At 41.2% G+C, this 12,988-nt stretch overlaps 1 protein-coding gene across 1 annotated transcript in view; it reads left to right on the top strand.

The window, feature by feature from the left end:
- Positions 1-12,988, top strand: part of LOC119216626 (uncharacterized) — a 25,537-nt gene extending 12,549 nt beyond the window's left edge. Inside the window, 5 exon segments of the mRNA XM_037469646.2 lie at positions 7,100-7,161; positions 7,497-7,521; positions 7,524-7,606; positions 8,264-8,429; positions 12,061-12,988. Coding sequence (XP_037325543.2) covers positions 7,100-7,161; positions 7,497-7,521; positions 7,524-7,606; positions 8,264-8,429; positions 12,061-12,470 — 746 coding nt within the window. The 3' untranslated portion in view covers positions 12,471-12,988.

The raw sequence follows: 12,988 nt of genomic DNA, 5'->3' as shown, positions 1-12,988 counted from the left end.
CAACTAGAACGTTTGCTTTTCATTTGGGGATTGAATATCCAATTATATGTTTCTTGCTGGTTGCATTATCTATTGGTATAGGCACGGATTAAACAACGATGGATTAAACAAACAATACAGGTATTTGTTAACTGGGAAATCCTTGCCTCACTTCTCATAATCCGGGATTGCTACGAATTTGAAACAAAAGTAACAGACCATGTACCAATCTAGAGTAAGACATTATTTTATGTAATTCAATAAAGATTCAATAACGAAATAATTATAATATTATAAAATTATTATTATGTTATATGTGGCCATTAAAGTTAAGTTTTAGATCCTCAAAACAATGTGGCAGCAACCGAGCAGCTTCGTCTGTTTCTTGCACCGTATTTTGTGAGAATATAGATAATAAGTCGGCCTCGTGTTGAGAGGGTGGATTCTGATGAGATGGAAGTGGAGAGGGAGTTTGGAACACACAATGATTTGTTGGACCACGACTTGCTCCCTCGTCCAAGTGTCTATTTTAGGTACATGGCTGTGATGTGTTGAGGCAATATTTAACAGCTCTCTGTTTCCTGAATCCCTCAGCCAAGAATTTAACACAGAGAGGAACTTTTAACAAGCTCATTTGGACAGGATGACGGAGGTTACAAAAGGGACAAATGGACGGGTCCTGACAGTTGTAATATTGTGATGATTAAGCTCTATTGATTCATTGGTTTCTAAAGATTGTGTAATCAAGAAGGCTTGTACTGCATTAGATCTGTTTAATTAAGCAGACGTTATGGCACCCAACTCTGCACTTCTCACAGCTTTGTGTATCTTCTGTCTTTTAGATCATTATCTTCTTCTTATATTCAGCAAATGTCCCGGGTTAGTCCTCAGCACTCCTTTTTAGCAGCCACCCTGTGACAATCTCACTCTACATCATATGTTCAACATCAAAGACCATCGGGTGAGCAAAGTGAAATCCTGATAAAATATCACAAAGAGGGGGAAGAGAGCTTCAAGGTCAGGGAAAAAGGGCCCAGTGCGCCACTGAAAGTCTGTTGGGTGGGTATTATTCATTTACGCTAGCAATGTTGTTATATTTTTTATGTCTATCAGGTATTATTTGACATGGGCAATGACGATGAGGTGTCATCGCCAAGAGTTGGCCGGTACAAACTGGAAGAATAGCAGTGCTTTATTGGATAAATGTGCTAATGATTAGCAAAGTTTGAAAGGCATAGAAGTGCCTCCACAGGTCAGAGCTGCTTTTAAAATACAGAGACTTGGAACAGAGAACAGTGGCCATCAATATTTAAACAGAAACAATGATAATACAATTTTAACATGCCTTAGTTTCTCGGAGGATAAATTATATCTGCTAAGTCATTGTGAGTTTTAGTGGTTTAGCAAATGTTTAGTATTTGGATGTCACAGAACTTGTGGCTTGTTGGTCTCATCCTCTAAGAAAGTTGATGAAGTCTGTTACTTGTTTGTATCTCTACGGTTGAAATGCACTTATTGTAAGTCGCTTTGGATAAAAGCATCGGCTAAACGACGTGATGTAATGTAAAGTCAGTGATAGTGTAAGTTCAGTTTACGTTGGCCCAAAAAAAAATGCAGAACCCGAGGCTTCAAAACCATACTTGGGAACAATGTAACAATGCACTATAGATGGTCTTCAATCTAAAAGCTGGTGGCGTGTGATGAGAATGAATTCCAGGCTCTTGACCTGCAACTACTATAGCCAGCAAGAGCAACAAAAAGTTAGAAAAAGCTACACTGACTTGGTAAGCATATTCTGCCTGCTTAGCAACATCTGCTCGGTGCCGGTCACGCTCCCACGCTGGGAAATCTAAACACCCCCTTTTTATTCATAAAAGCTCAATTTATATAAAAATGTCTTCTGGACATCTTGCAAAAGGTCCAGACAGGTATGCTGTCCCAGCCATCTCATTGGACGCATAAACATTTCAATCCGGATTTGGGGAAATAGAACTGACTTCAGGGAGCTTGGTGAATGGCGATTTGACCCTCTGACCACAGTAGACCTACTGACTTGGTCATCAAAGGCTATTTATAAATGTGCCTATAGTGAATGTCTACGCATGGTTAGTTTGTCCTTACCATCAGTGTACAAATGGGTGTGAATGGATAAAAAAACGTTTTGAGTCAAAGCGCTTTGAGTTAGACTTTGTACCTTTGACAGTTCTTTTACCAGTCCGTCGTCGAACGCATTCATCGTATTACTAATGGTTGTCCACGCGAGAAAACTACAATTCACATCTACAATGGAAAAAGAATAAATAGATTTTGATGGAAGTTTGGAACTCCCTCTTCTTGCACACTCACTTAAGACCCGGCAAACAAAGTTATGAGAACTATCGGCTACAATCCTGCCCAATAAGACTTGTACAAGAGTTCCCTAAATCTGATCTGCAGATTGCATTGAAATCTAATGATGATGCTCTACAGTTTATTTCTAATTCTTCTCATTAAAATAACCATAAAATGTAATATTATATTTGATAATTGTCCATTTAATTGTCCTACTGATGAGTCTTTGTTTTATCTACGCTTTATTATTATTTTAAGATACTTCCTCATTCTTTGACTTTTCATTGTATGTGTTCAAAATTCCTCTTGTGGATTTGATGAATGTAAAAAAAGGATTTTTGCTGTAAAGTCAATAACAGAAATGCTCTCAGATTTTTGCATGAAGGTTACAGGCTGAAGTTGCCTTGTGGATGACAGTTGAGGGGTTCAGTTCATGGTTCCTTATCAGAATGTAGCAACAGGACTAGTATTGCCTCAAGCATTGAACTTTCAGAAGCGTTGTCTGAATGCTTCACATTGTCTTGCTCACTGAGATGTATCCAGTGGACATATTTGTAAGGCAAAAATGAAGTGTTTGTAATTGATGAGGTCTGGCGGGCCTTCTTTATTCATTTGTTTTAACTCACAGACATTTACAAAGTTCCAGAGTTGAGTGTTGGTGTGTGTGTGTGTCTGTGTGTATGCGGTTGCTGCTGTCAGTGTAGTGTTACTAAGAGATGCAATCATGTACAAACATTCCTGTGTGATAGCAGGAGAGGTTAAGATTCCTAACGACATGTTCTGTAAAAAGGTTTACCGGTAATCATAGATCTAGTCCTAAGTAGAAAATAACAATTTAAGATATTAATGCAATTAACATATTTGGCAGTCTTGCGCCAATATAAAAAGGGCACCATTTGCACTATGTAGGGAACTAACATAGATAATCAAGATAATCTTCATAACATTTTCTCCAGTGGAAGAGCTTTTTACCTTCCAAGAGGGACCACAAGACCACATGTAGTACTGTTAAACAATTAAATAACTGTTGCCACAGAATACACAGTAGGCTTCTAGGACAAGAAAAAAGTCAGCTTAAGTTACACCTCACCTTCTTCTTCTGTATCCTCAGTCTGGTGATTTCTAAACTGTTGTAGCTGTATGTCGACTTCATTTTAGCGCATCATTGCAGGCAATTATTTACATGCAAACACACACAGGAGCGTGTTGTGTAATCGGATCCAGATCTACTATACCCCACTCAACATCCAAATCAGTTTAACTTGACAGAAGTGGAGAGAGGTAAAGCCAGCAAGTTGTAAAAAGAACAAGAAAAAAAGCTAGCTTTTGGGACTTTTGTGATGGTGTCTTTGTTTCTGCATCATTCAAAGGTTCCATAGTGTTCAGAAACTTCTCATGGTTGTAATTCATTTTTATTACAGGGAGTGAACTTACAACATCTGTTATTTTATCATGCTATAAAACGATTACATGTTTTCTATTAAATATTTTGGAGTTAACCCCAGATCCTTTCAAGGATTTTACTGTTGAATAAACTTTTGATCAAGTGAATCCTCACACAGTTAAACCTGGTCTCATATTTCCTTTAATTCAAGAGCTGCGTCCAGCCGAGTCATCAAGGAAATCCACCTCCTGTTCTGCCTGTAACATTCACTGTGGGAGCTGGTCTAGAATCTGCTAACTACAATCCCAGATCTATAAAGCAAGGAATCTCTTCTTCACTTTTTTACTCTCTGGAGTAAACAAGCAATATGGGATGTGACAGACGATTGAACTGCCACACACTTTTGGATGAGTTGAACTTCAGTTATTGTTGTTGCAACTCATCTTTAGGGTTTAGAGGGTTCCTCTTCTGTGAATGGGAGACATACTGAAACATAGATCATACCACTTCCAATGTGGCTTAGGATTTCTCCAAAAGAACACACCATCTGAACGCCAAGTGTTCCTAACATTGATTGGTTATATTTAACTGTATATTTTATATTTCCTGGACTGTTATTTGTCTTATTGTCCAATGTTATGTACACCCCCCCATGTCAAAATCCTTGTATGTCTAATATACTTGATTCTGATTAATGTCTATGGTTGCCAAATTTTTTCACTTCCAAATGCATACGAATGTACATATCTCACACACACTGGAAACATTTTCTATTCTCCCTTGTTTGAGTCACGGAAAGAGCGTTCAAAATATCACACACAGTCTTTGATTGCAAAAACCTCATCTCACCTTTTATTCAAGTGCATTGTCTTTACAAAACAGGGTTGCTGATGCTCAGATAGGTTTTTTTTGCAGGAATTGGCAAATTTACTAAATGTACTTATTATTAAGAGGAGCAATGCATTTTCGTCCTGGTCTTGGAACGATGGGCCAGCTCTTTACTCTTTCAAGGATCAAGGAGGCGGCCTGGGAATAAGCTCATCCAGTCTACATGTGTTTTGTGGGCCTGGAGACGGCGTATGACTGAGTCCCCTGAGAGATAATGTGGGAGGTGCTGCGGGAGTACGGGGTGGGGAGGTGCCTACTTGGGGCCATATAATCCCTGGACGCCCAAAGCTGTGAAAAGTCGAAGACGTTTCTGGTGGGGGTTGGCTTTCGCCAGATTGGGCGAGTGCTTTTTGCAATTTATGTGGTGCTAATGGCATCTTCGGTCTCTGACCTCCAACTCTGCGGCTCGGTTCGCAGCGGAGTATTAAACGTGTTGGGATGAATATCAACACCACTAAATCTGAGGCCATGGTTCTCAGTAGGAGACCGATGGATTCCGATGTAATGTGTCTTTACCCCAAGTGAAAAAGTTCAAGTAACACGGGCGCTTGTTTGTGGGGAAGATGGAGTGTGAGTTTGGCCAGAGAAGTGGAGCAGCGGGGGCGGTATTGTACTCGCTTTACCGCTCCTTTGTAACAAAAAGAGAGCTGAGCCTTAAGGCAAAGCTCTGGATCTACCGGTCAATCTCAGTTCCTACTCTCACCTATGGTCTTGAAGGATGGGTCATGACCGAAAGAACTAGGTCACAGATAAGAGCAGCCAAAATGGGTTTCCTCAGGCGGGTGGCTGGTAAGGCTGGGCAGTATACCAATTCAACAGTATACTGGTATAACATTTCCGTACGGTATGAATTTCTCACTTACCGTTCATACCGGTGTAACGCCATAACAACTGACGTTGCCCTTCAAAAGGCGGCAGAATTAATTTTTCGTAATTGAGGAGCGGTCGGAGCTACTTGGTTGTGTTGAGCTTAAGTCATGGTTATAACTTCATAACAACAACGAATAACCCAAACATCCAAACAGCTTGTGACACATAAACAATTTGTAACACTAATAATTGTACATTGTACAAAATTACCCCGCCAAACTGCATGCTGGATACAGTTCAAAACAAGAAGTAACTCTTTTGCCATATGGCAACACGGAAAAGAGCGATACAGGAGGAAGACGAGACCAGAGATGCACCAACACAACTTGTACCCATAAGAGGATCTGTGTCTGTTTGGAGGGTGTCACGATCGGGGAGCTGGTGCAGGAACCGGAAGGGAGGACTCATACGCAGAGTTGCAAACGAAGACCTCTTTTATTAAACCGAACAGTGAATAACGCCGACAGGAACCAAAAGCCACCGCATGTAACACGCAACAACATGCAATGACGCGACAGGGGACACCAGGCACACAGGGCTTAAATACACAAGGGAGGTGCAGGTGATTGGACACATGGGAAACAATCAGACACGGCAGACAATCACGATACAAGGCAGAAAGTGAAGCTAACCCCAGGAACAAGAGACATGAAACTACAAAATAAAACAGGAAGAAGACCCAAACCGAGTGTTTTTGGTTTTGGAAAATCCAAAGTAAGTTACGTTACTGTAAATTCCGATTTTGATTTACCTACAATTACATTTACAAAAATGTAAATACAATTACATTTGCTGCAAAACTGGTGGAGGAACATCCGTGACATAAAAGAACAAAATAAATAACATGGTACACATTTTTCCATGAGGAATTGCTCCATCGGTATTAAGGTTACTCAAGTGAGAGCGATCAGGCTAACTGTTAGCTACTGAACTGCTAACTAGAATGACAAATCATTAGTGTCCACTTAGACCTAATGTATGTAGAGTAGAGGATATAGAATACCTTACTCTCTCTATATATATATATATACTATGGTTGTCCAAGTGAACGTCTTGTGTGTGGTCCTTCATCCCGGCGGATCGCCTGAATCCATTTTCATTGAACATTTCCATCAACGGAGGGAATGAAACGACTGAGTTGGCTGCTTTTGGGAATAGTAATAACAGCTAACAATTCTTTCTTGTTGCTTAGGCATTTTGTTTACCGTTGCCCTAACCAGACAGGAAGAAGTTTACCACAACGATTTCCGGTAACAAATACGGAAGTTGCCTTGATTTTGACACATGTGTTGTAGGGCAATGGAATGGACATTCCATTTGGAGTGTTGGAGTTATTCTGTGGGTGTTCTTGTGACCTGAAAGATCTGGTTCCAGCATTCTTTATTAGCATTCCCTAAGTAAATGACAACGCAGAACAGTGCGGATAGGAGGATGATAGCAAAGCAGTCAAGGAAGTCCGCTACAAGCAGTGGAACTCTTTTAATAAATGACAATTAAAAGAAAAGCATATCTTTCTTGTTATTACAGTGAAGGAAAGCTGGTATTCCTCTATCAAACAGGCATGTAAAAAAAACGAGTTCTCAAGACACTGAATAAAGAGTGCCTTCCTTTAACTGGACCACCTTACCACCATTTTGTTTTTTTCAGATGGAAAAACCTGGTGGAAGCTGGAGGCGTCGGCTCCCCAGCATCACCTGAAAAACTGGAAGGTGAGCACCGCTCCCAAAATGTCACGGTGTGTTGTACTGTCAACTGGACAGAGACGCAGAGGTCATTGAAGAGACTGATGCAAACCTTGAGATTGTATGAAAATCCGATAGAAAAGGATGCAGGCAGCATCATACCGGCCTACTGTCGGCATATACGTTTCACCGCCAGAGCACTTTCCACTACGCTGCCCATTTGATCTGCCCATGGAGCTCCTGCCAGACTCTGCAGAGGGACTCATTTCAAAAGTGATGTTAAAATATTAACCATACCCGCACAATGGGATGGTGTCACGTGTCAATTAAGTAAGTAAAGAGGTGCAGGTGTAAGGCTGCAGGTATTCCACAAGGCCGTGGAGACGGGGCCCCATACACCAAACGATGCAGACACAATTTCCACCTCAAAGAGCTGATAGAACAGGACGGCTCCCCTTTCGGTTGCCACAACGTATGCAACACATATCTCTTAATTAAACGCAAATACCTACAAGTGAATGAATTGCCATTGAAATTGTTTAGACATGAGGCGATGAAAACAAAACGTTTTCATCCAGCTGGTTAAAAGATCTTGCTGTCTATGGAAATATCACCAAATACAAACTACCATGGCATCCAGCAGACTTTTGGAAGGGTAGCAGCATTGTGCACCAATGTTTTTGTTACTTGTTTTGTCAGTATTTAACACACTCTGGACTAACACACAATGAAGGCTAATTCTTCACTTCTGCGTTTGAGTGGGTATTTCTTAACGGTGGATTGGCAAATCATCAGTGTTTTTCTGCAGCTGAGCATGTTAGCCCATGTCCTCAAATCTACACGCATTCTAAATTCAGAGAATTTCTGTTGCCGCTACGTGGCTCTCTGACAAGTTCTTTATTTCAGTAATTCCATTTTATGTTTCTACAATTAAGAGACAATTGAGATATATAGCACTTTTTAGTCCACTGCATTTATTAATGGGTTAACTTCAATGCAGATGCAGATTATTTATTAAGAATATATAAGTATGTTAATAATTTCTACACTCTGATATTGCTACCATTTCTTCTACCACAAAGAAAAGGGAAAAGGGAATCGTTTAACACTTTTTCAATGATGCTTCAAGGTGTTGCTGTGGGTGGTGGCGTCATTGCTGACACTAGTGGAAGATGTGTTTTCTGAAGAGGACAATAAAAAGGGTCAGTCAGACCTCCGCCGTGTCCTCGGGCAGTCCTCCTTATCCCCTGCTGAGGATCTTGAACAGGACAGCACACACTGGCTTAAAGCTCTCGGCAAGTATTTCATCTTTATTTTATATGTGATCAGTTCTCAGTCAGGCTTGTTGTTTTACTTCAATGAATCATTAAACTTGAATCCTTTCCAATGACAGATTTTCAAATGGTTTTGTGCAAACCAATCTGTGGTTGTGGTTAAAAGAAACCCAGGCTGACTCCTGGTAGAGGGAACAAGAATCTAAAGGCTGTCTTACATGTCAAAAGTTCCACACTTTGTTGACCTCTTCACCCCAATTTCCATTCCAGCCGGCCTGGCTGTGCGGCTCTTTAACACATTCTGCCTTTGCTCCTGATGGAGATTATTGTTACACTGATAAGTATTTTTAACCTTTGGACGTGCCCGTTCATTTGCATCCTTCATTTGAACGTGAATCGTTTTCTTTATATTGTGCGGCTAAGACGCTGAAAAAAAACTGAGACGGAGGCTATAAAATAGCAGCATGTTACTCCTGAATGGATGGCCTCTGGAAATGATGAATCCAGCACACAGGCCTCTGTCATGCATCAAGGCAAGCAGAGGAATATGATGAATGACTGAATGTCTGTTTATTTTAACAATGAACTCGGTAAGTAGCTAAACTCCAACAGTCTATTTAACATATCTTAATATGTGCAAGCCATTTAGAAAACAGTAAGTAAAAACAAGTTTCATAGTAAACGCCTCTTGACACTCTTGTCCTGTTCTGTTGACTGAGTTATTATTGAATCAGTTTAAAATGGACATAAAGTTTTGATGAATAAATAATAAAAAAATATAAAAAAGTATCTTTCTAGAATTCATGACTCAATTACTCTGGATTATTCAGAGATCGTGTTGGGTGCACGCCGTCTCATTGGTTAACGCTCAGGACAGCAGTTCTAAGTTATTGTGCACGATAGCTTTTCTTATTCTAGCATCTAATGGGACACAGTGGAGTCACTGCATGAGACATGCTGATATTTCATTATTGTGGTGCTGTAAGCTGCGTTTCTCCGTCCGAACCTTGGAAACTTGGGAAATTATAACGGCAAGCACAATTGGACGTGATTGCCCCGAACATTGTCCGATTTTAATGTATCATTGAAATAGCTGTATAATTTCATGAAATTATGCAAACCCGTGTGGCGTGTTTGGACATGGCTTAATATGTACCTCAGCGGGGGGGGGGGGGGGGGTGAAGTGTGGTGCTCCACGCCTGGGGGACATTTGTATGCATATTTCCGTTCTCGTTTTTTTATGATTACAAGGTTTTTTCTGGAAACTTGAGGCATGAGCTGACAAGCACCTATCCCGCTACGGTGGTGCTGAAAATCCCCTCTGGACATGGCTGCACGGAGTCATTGAAGGGAGAAGTGCGAGGATAAAGCCTTCCCCGGTTCAGGAAGTATAGTCAGTCAAACACCTGGACCAGTTTTGCCCAGCGGAGCGGCTGGCGTTGTTTGAAACGTTCCTGACAACAGAGAAAACTTCTTTGGCTCCAGTTGGTTGTCAGCCAGTCGCTCCACTAGCTAGTATTGGTTTGTTATAAGCAAATGAAATCTAATTATATTCAAATTCATAAACAAATTCAACAATGAATTTTTGATTATAAATTTAAAAATTAATTAGATTTAAAAAAATATTTTAGCTAGGAGGAATAGTTTTTAAAGACATTGGAGTAGACATCAGTTGTAGCAGTGGGAGTTTGTTCAGGTCTTTACTCTCTTCTGGACCTCTAACATCTTTCAGACAGAAGCACTAAACTGCGTTGAGAACGATGACCATATCAAAAAATCATTCACTGATCCCCAACACTCTAATCAGTGCCTGTGGTGAACAAAGACAGATTCATCCTTTCCATCTTACTATGGGGCTGCTTTCCATCATATTATTGCACTCGCACTCTGTCAGGTGAGAGAGAACATAGCAAAGTGCAGTTGACATGCCAAACATGTTTACATACACCAGGAATATTTGGGCTGAGCAGAGGTCGAATCCAACCTCTCTAACATATGGCTAAGTGAATAAAAGTGATACAAGATGTCTTTGTGAACTTATGATACCCTGTGCATAAATACCTGGTCCTAATAAATCATCAGATTGTTTCTGCACAATAATAAATTACTTTTAATTACATCTGCATGTTAGGGTGTTGTTCCAACTTTACTTTGGTGGGACTAGAGATTTCCTGAGATTTCCTAGTATTGTCTTAATAATGTGAGAAACATTACCATCCATTTTTCTCTTTTTCCTCATTTTGACCAGTTACAAATTTGAATTTTAATGAACCTTTTACCATTTGATCAACACAACATGCATATTTTTTGAAGGTGCAAAATACATTTTTCTGTGACACAAACCATAAGGAAAACAAAAAGTTTGATATCTATTGGGTGCAAAGTAATGACCCCTCTGAGTCAGTACCTGGTAGAACCCCCTTTCGTTGTAATTACAGCTGCTAGTCTTTTGGGGTTTGTCTCCACCAGCTTTGCACATCTACAGATGGAAAAACAGTCAGATTGGATGTGATCAGAAATTTTCAAATCTTGCCATAGATTCTCAATTGTATTGAGGTGTGGGCTTTGACTGGTCCATCTTATAACATGAACATGCTTTGATCTAAACCATTCCATTGTGGCTTTGGCTGTTTTTTTAGAGTCATTGTCCTGCTGAAAGATGAATCTCCGCCCCAGTCTCAAGTGTTTTGCAGACTGAATCATATTTTCCTTAAGGATTGCCATGTATTTGGCTCCATCCATCCTTCATTCAGTTCTGACTAGTTTCCCTGTAGCTACTGAAGAAAAGCATCCCAACAGCCTGATGCTACCACCACCACTTTTCACTGTTGGGATGGTGCTCTTAGGGTGATGGTCAGTGTTGGGTTTCCACCACACAGCGTTTTGCATTGAGGCCAATAAGTTTGGTCCCATCTAACCAGAGCACCTTCGTCCACTAGTTTGCTGTGTCTCCCACAGGATCTGTAATGGTTTACTTTCAATAGTGACTTTCTTCAACAGATTTGTGGGATAATTGAACAGATACCCCCCCAAATAAATTCTTTGGGTAGAAAAACTTCAGCAGTGATCTCATATAGCACTCTTCCAAATGAAATCACTCGGTTACTGATACCCCTTAGTTGTACGTTCAAAGTGGAATTTGGTAATCAGATTTTGTTACATTTGTCGTGACTTTCTTGTTATCCCAATAACAACCAATGAATGAATCCGGTATCTGTGGCTGGTTCAGGATTGTAGTAAGCCTCTCCAATCATTTCAATCGGCTACCAAACTCTCTAGCCAATCAGATTGTGCACATTACCAAGTCTTACAGAAGATCCTAGTTTAGCAGTAGTGAGTATGAACAACAACAATATTTGTTGTTGAGGTAGTGTTTTGGAGGGAGGTCATACAGTGTCGATCTTCACCCTAGATTTATTAACTTGTGGAAGCATTTATTTTATTTGGTAGAGAGAAACAGCGGCCATGACATGTCACACGCTTTGCCTGGTGAGCTATGAGGGCGCCCTCGTAAAAATCCACCTCACTTTATTTTTGGGAGCAAAATGTTCTAACTGTCATCCACAATGTCTTTCTTTGTACTACCATATAACTGTTAGGAACCAAATAATTTAAAGCCAAGTGTCCCGTCTGTGTCTTCTTTTGCCTGTAGAGGATTGGTCTCTGATGCAGGAAGAGGAAATCCAGCGGAGCAGATGGCGGCGCTCCCCTCGTGACCCAAATCCGTCCAGAATTTCACGGAGGAACCGCAAGAAGACCAAGAGCAGTCCCGACTGCCACCTAGAGAGGAAGCAGATGCGAGTGCGGAATCTTGGTATCGGCTACGACTCGGATGAAATAATCCTCTTTAAATACTGCGTTGGGACATGCCATGGCTCCCGGAAGAACTACGACCTGGCTCTGAAGGCTCTGATGGACAACGGGAGCATCTCCGGCAAGAAGGTCAGCGATCACCCATGCTGTCGGCCCACCCGGTACGAGACTGTGTCCTTCATGGACACCCAGACTACCTGGCAAACTATTAAGTGGCTCTCGGCGGCCAACTGCAGCTGTGTGGGCTGAGTGCAAAGAAGAGTGTTCATCTGCAAAGAGGGAACGTTATTGTGCGACAAAAGGACAAAACCTTAGTTCATACGTTCTGAGGCAAGCGGGCCTGGACCAGGATCCTCAGCACAGTGGCCTTGGCCTTCACTCCGCTACCAGCCTGGATCGGGATTCGACTTGCAACACCTTGAGACAGAAGCATGTTGGCTCTGTTTGTCAACAGCCAGGGGCTGGGGAGGGGTTTTTTTCAATACCCCCAGTTATCAGCACAGAAGAGGAGCCGTCAGTACTGTTCCAGTCCATAATGAGCTGCATGCTGGGTACTTCATTGAGCCGCTGAGGGCTTAAAGCAGCGATGTGGAAGATCTTCAGTTCTTTGGCTAAAGAGGCTCTGAGTAGCTAATCGTGTTTTTAAGCGCGGAGCTTGGCGGCCTTACTGGAATTCAGTGGGCCTTTCAGTTGATTTATGAAATTTGTTCTTTTTGATTGCCACCTGTCAATTTTAACATTAACCTGCTCTTCTGTTTGTCAGAATG

The sequence above is a fragment of the Pungitius pungitius genome, chromosome 7 (assembly GCF_949316345.1).
Source record: "Pungitius pungitius chromosome 7, fPunPun2.1, whole genome shotgun sequence".
Taxonomy (NCBI): Eukaryota; Metazoa; Chordata; class Actinopteri; order Perciformes; family Gasterosteidae; genus Pungitius; species Pungitius pungitius.
Note: the sequence above shows the minus strand (reverse complement) of the source record. Positions and strands in the feature narration are given on the sequence as shown.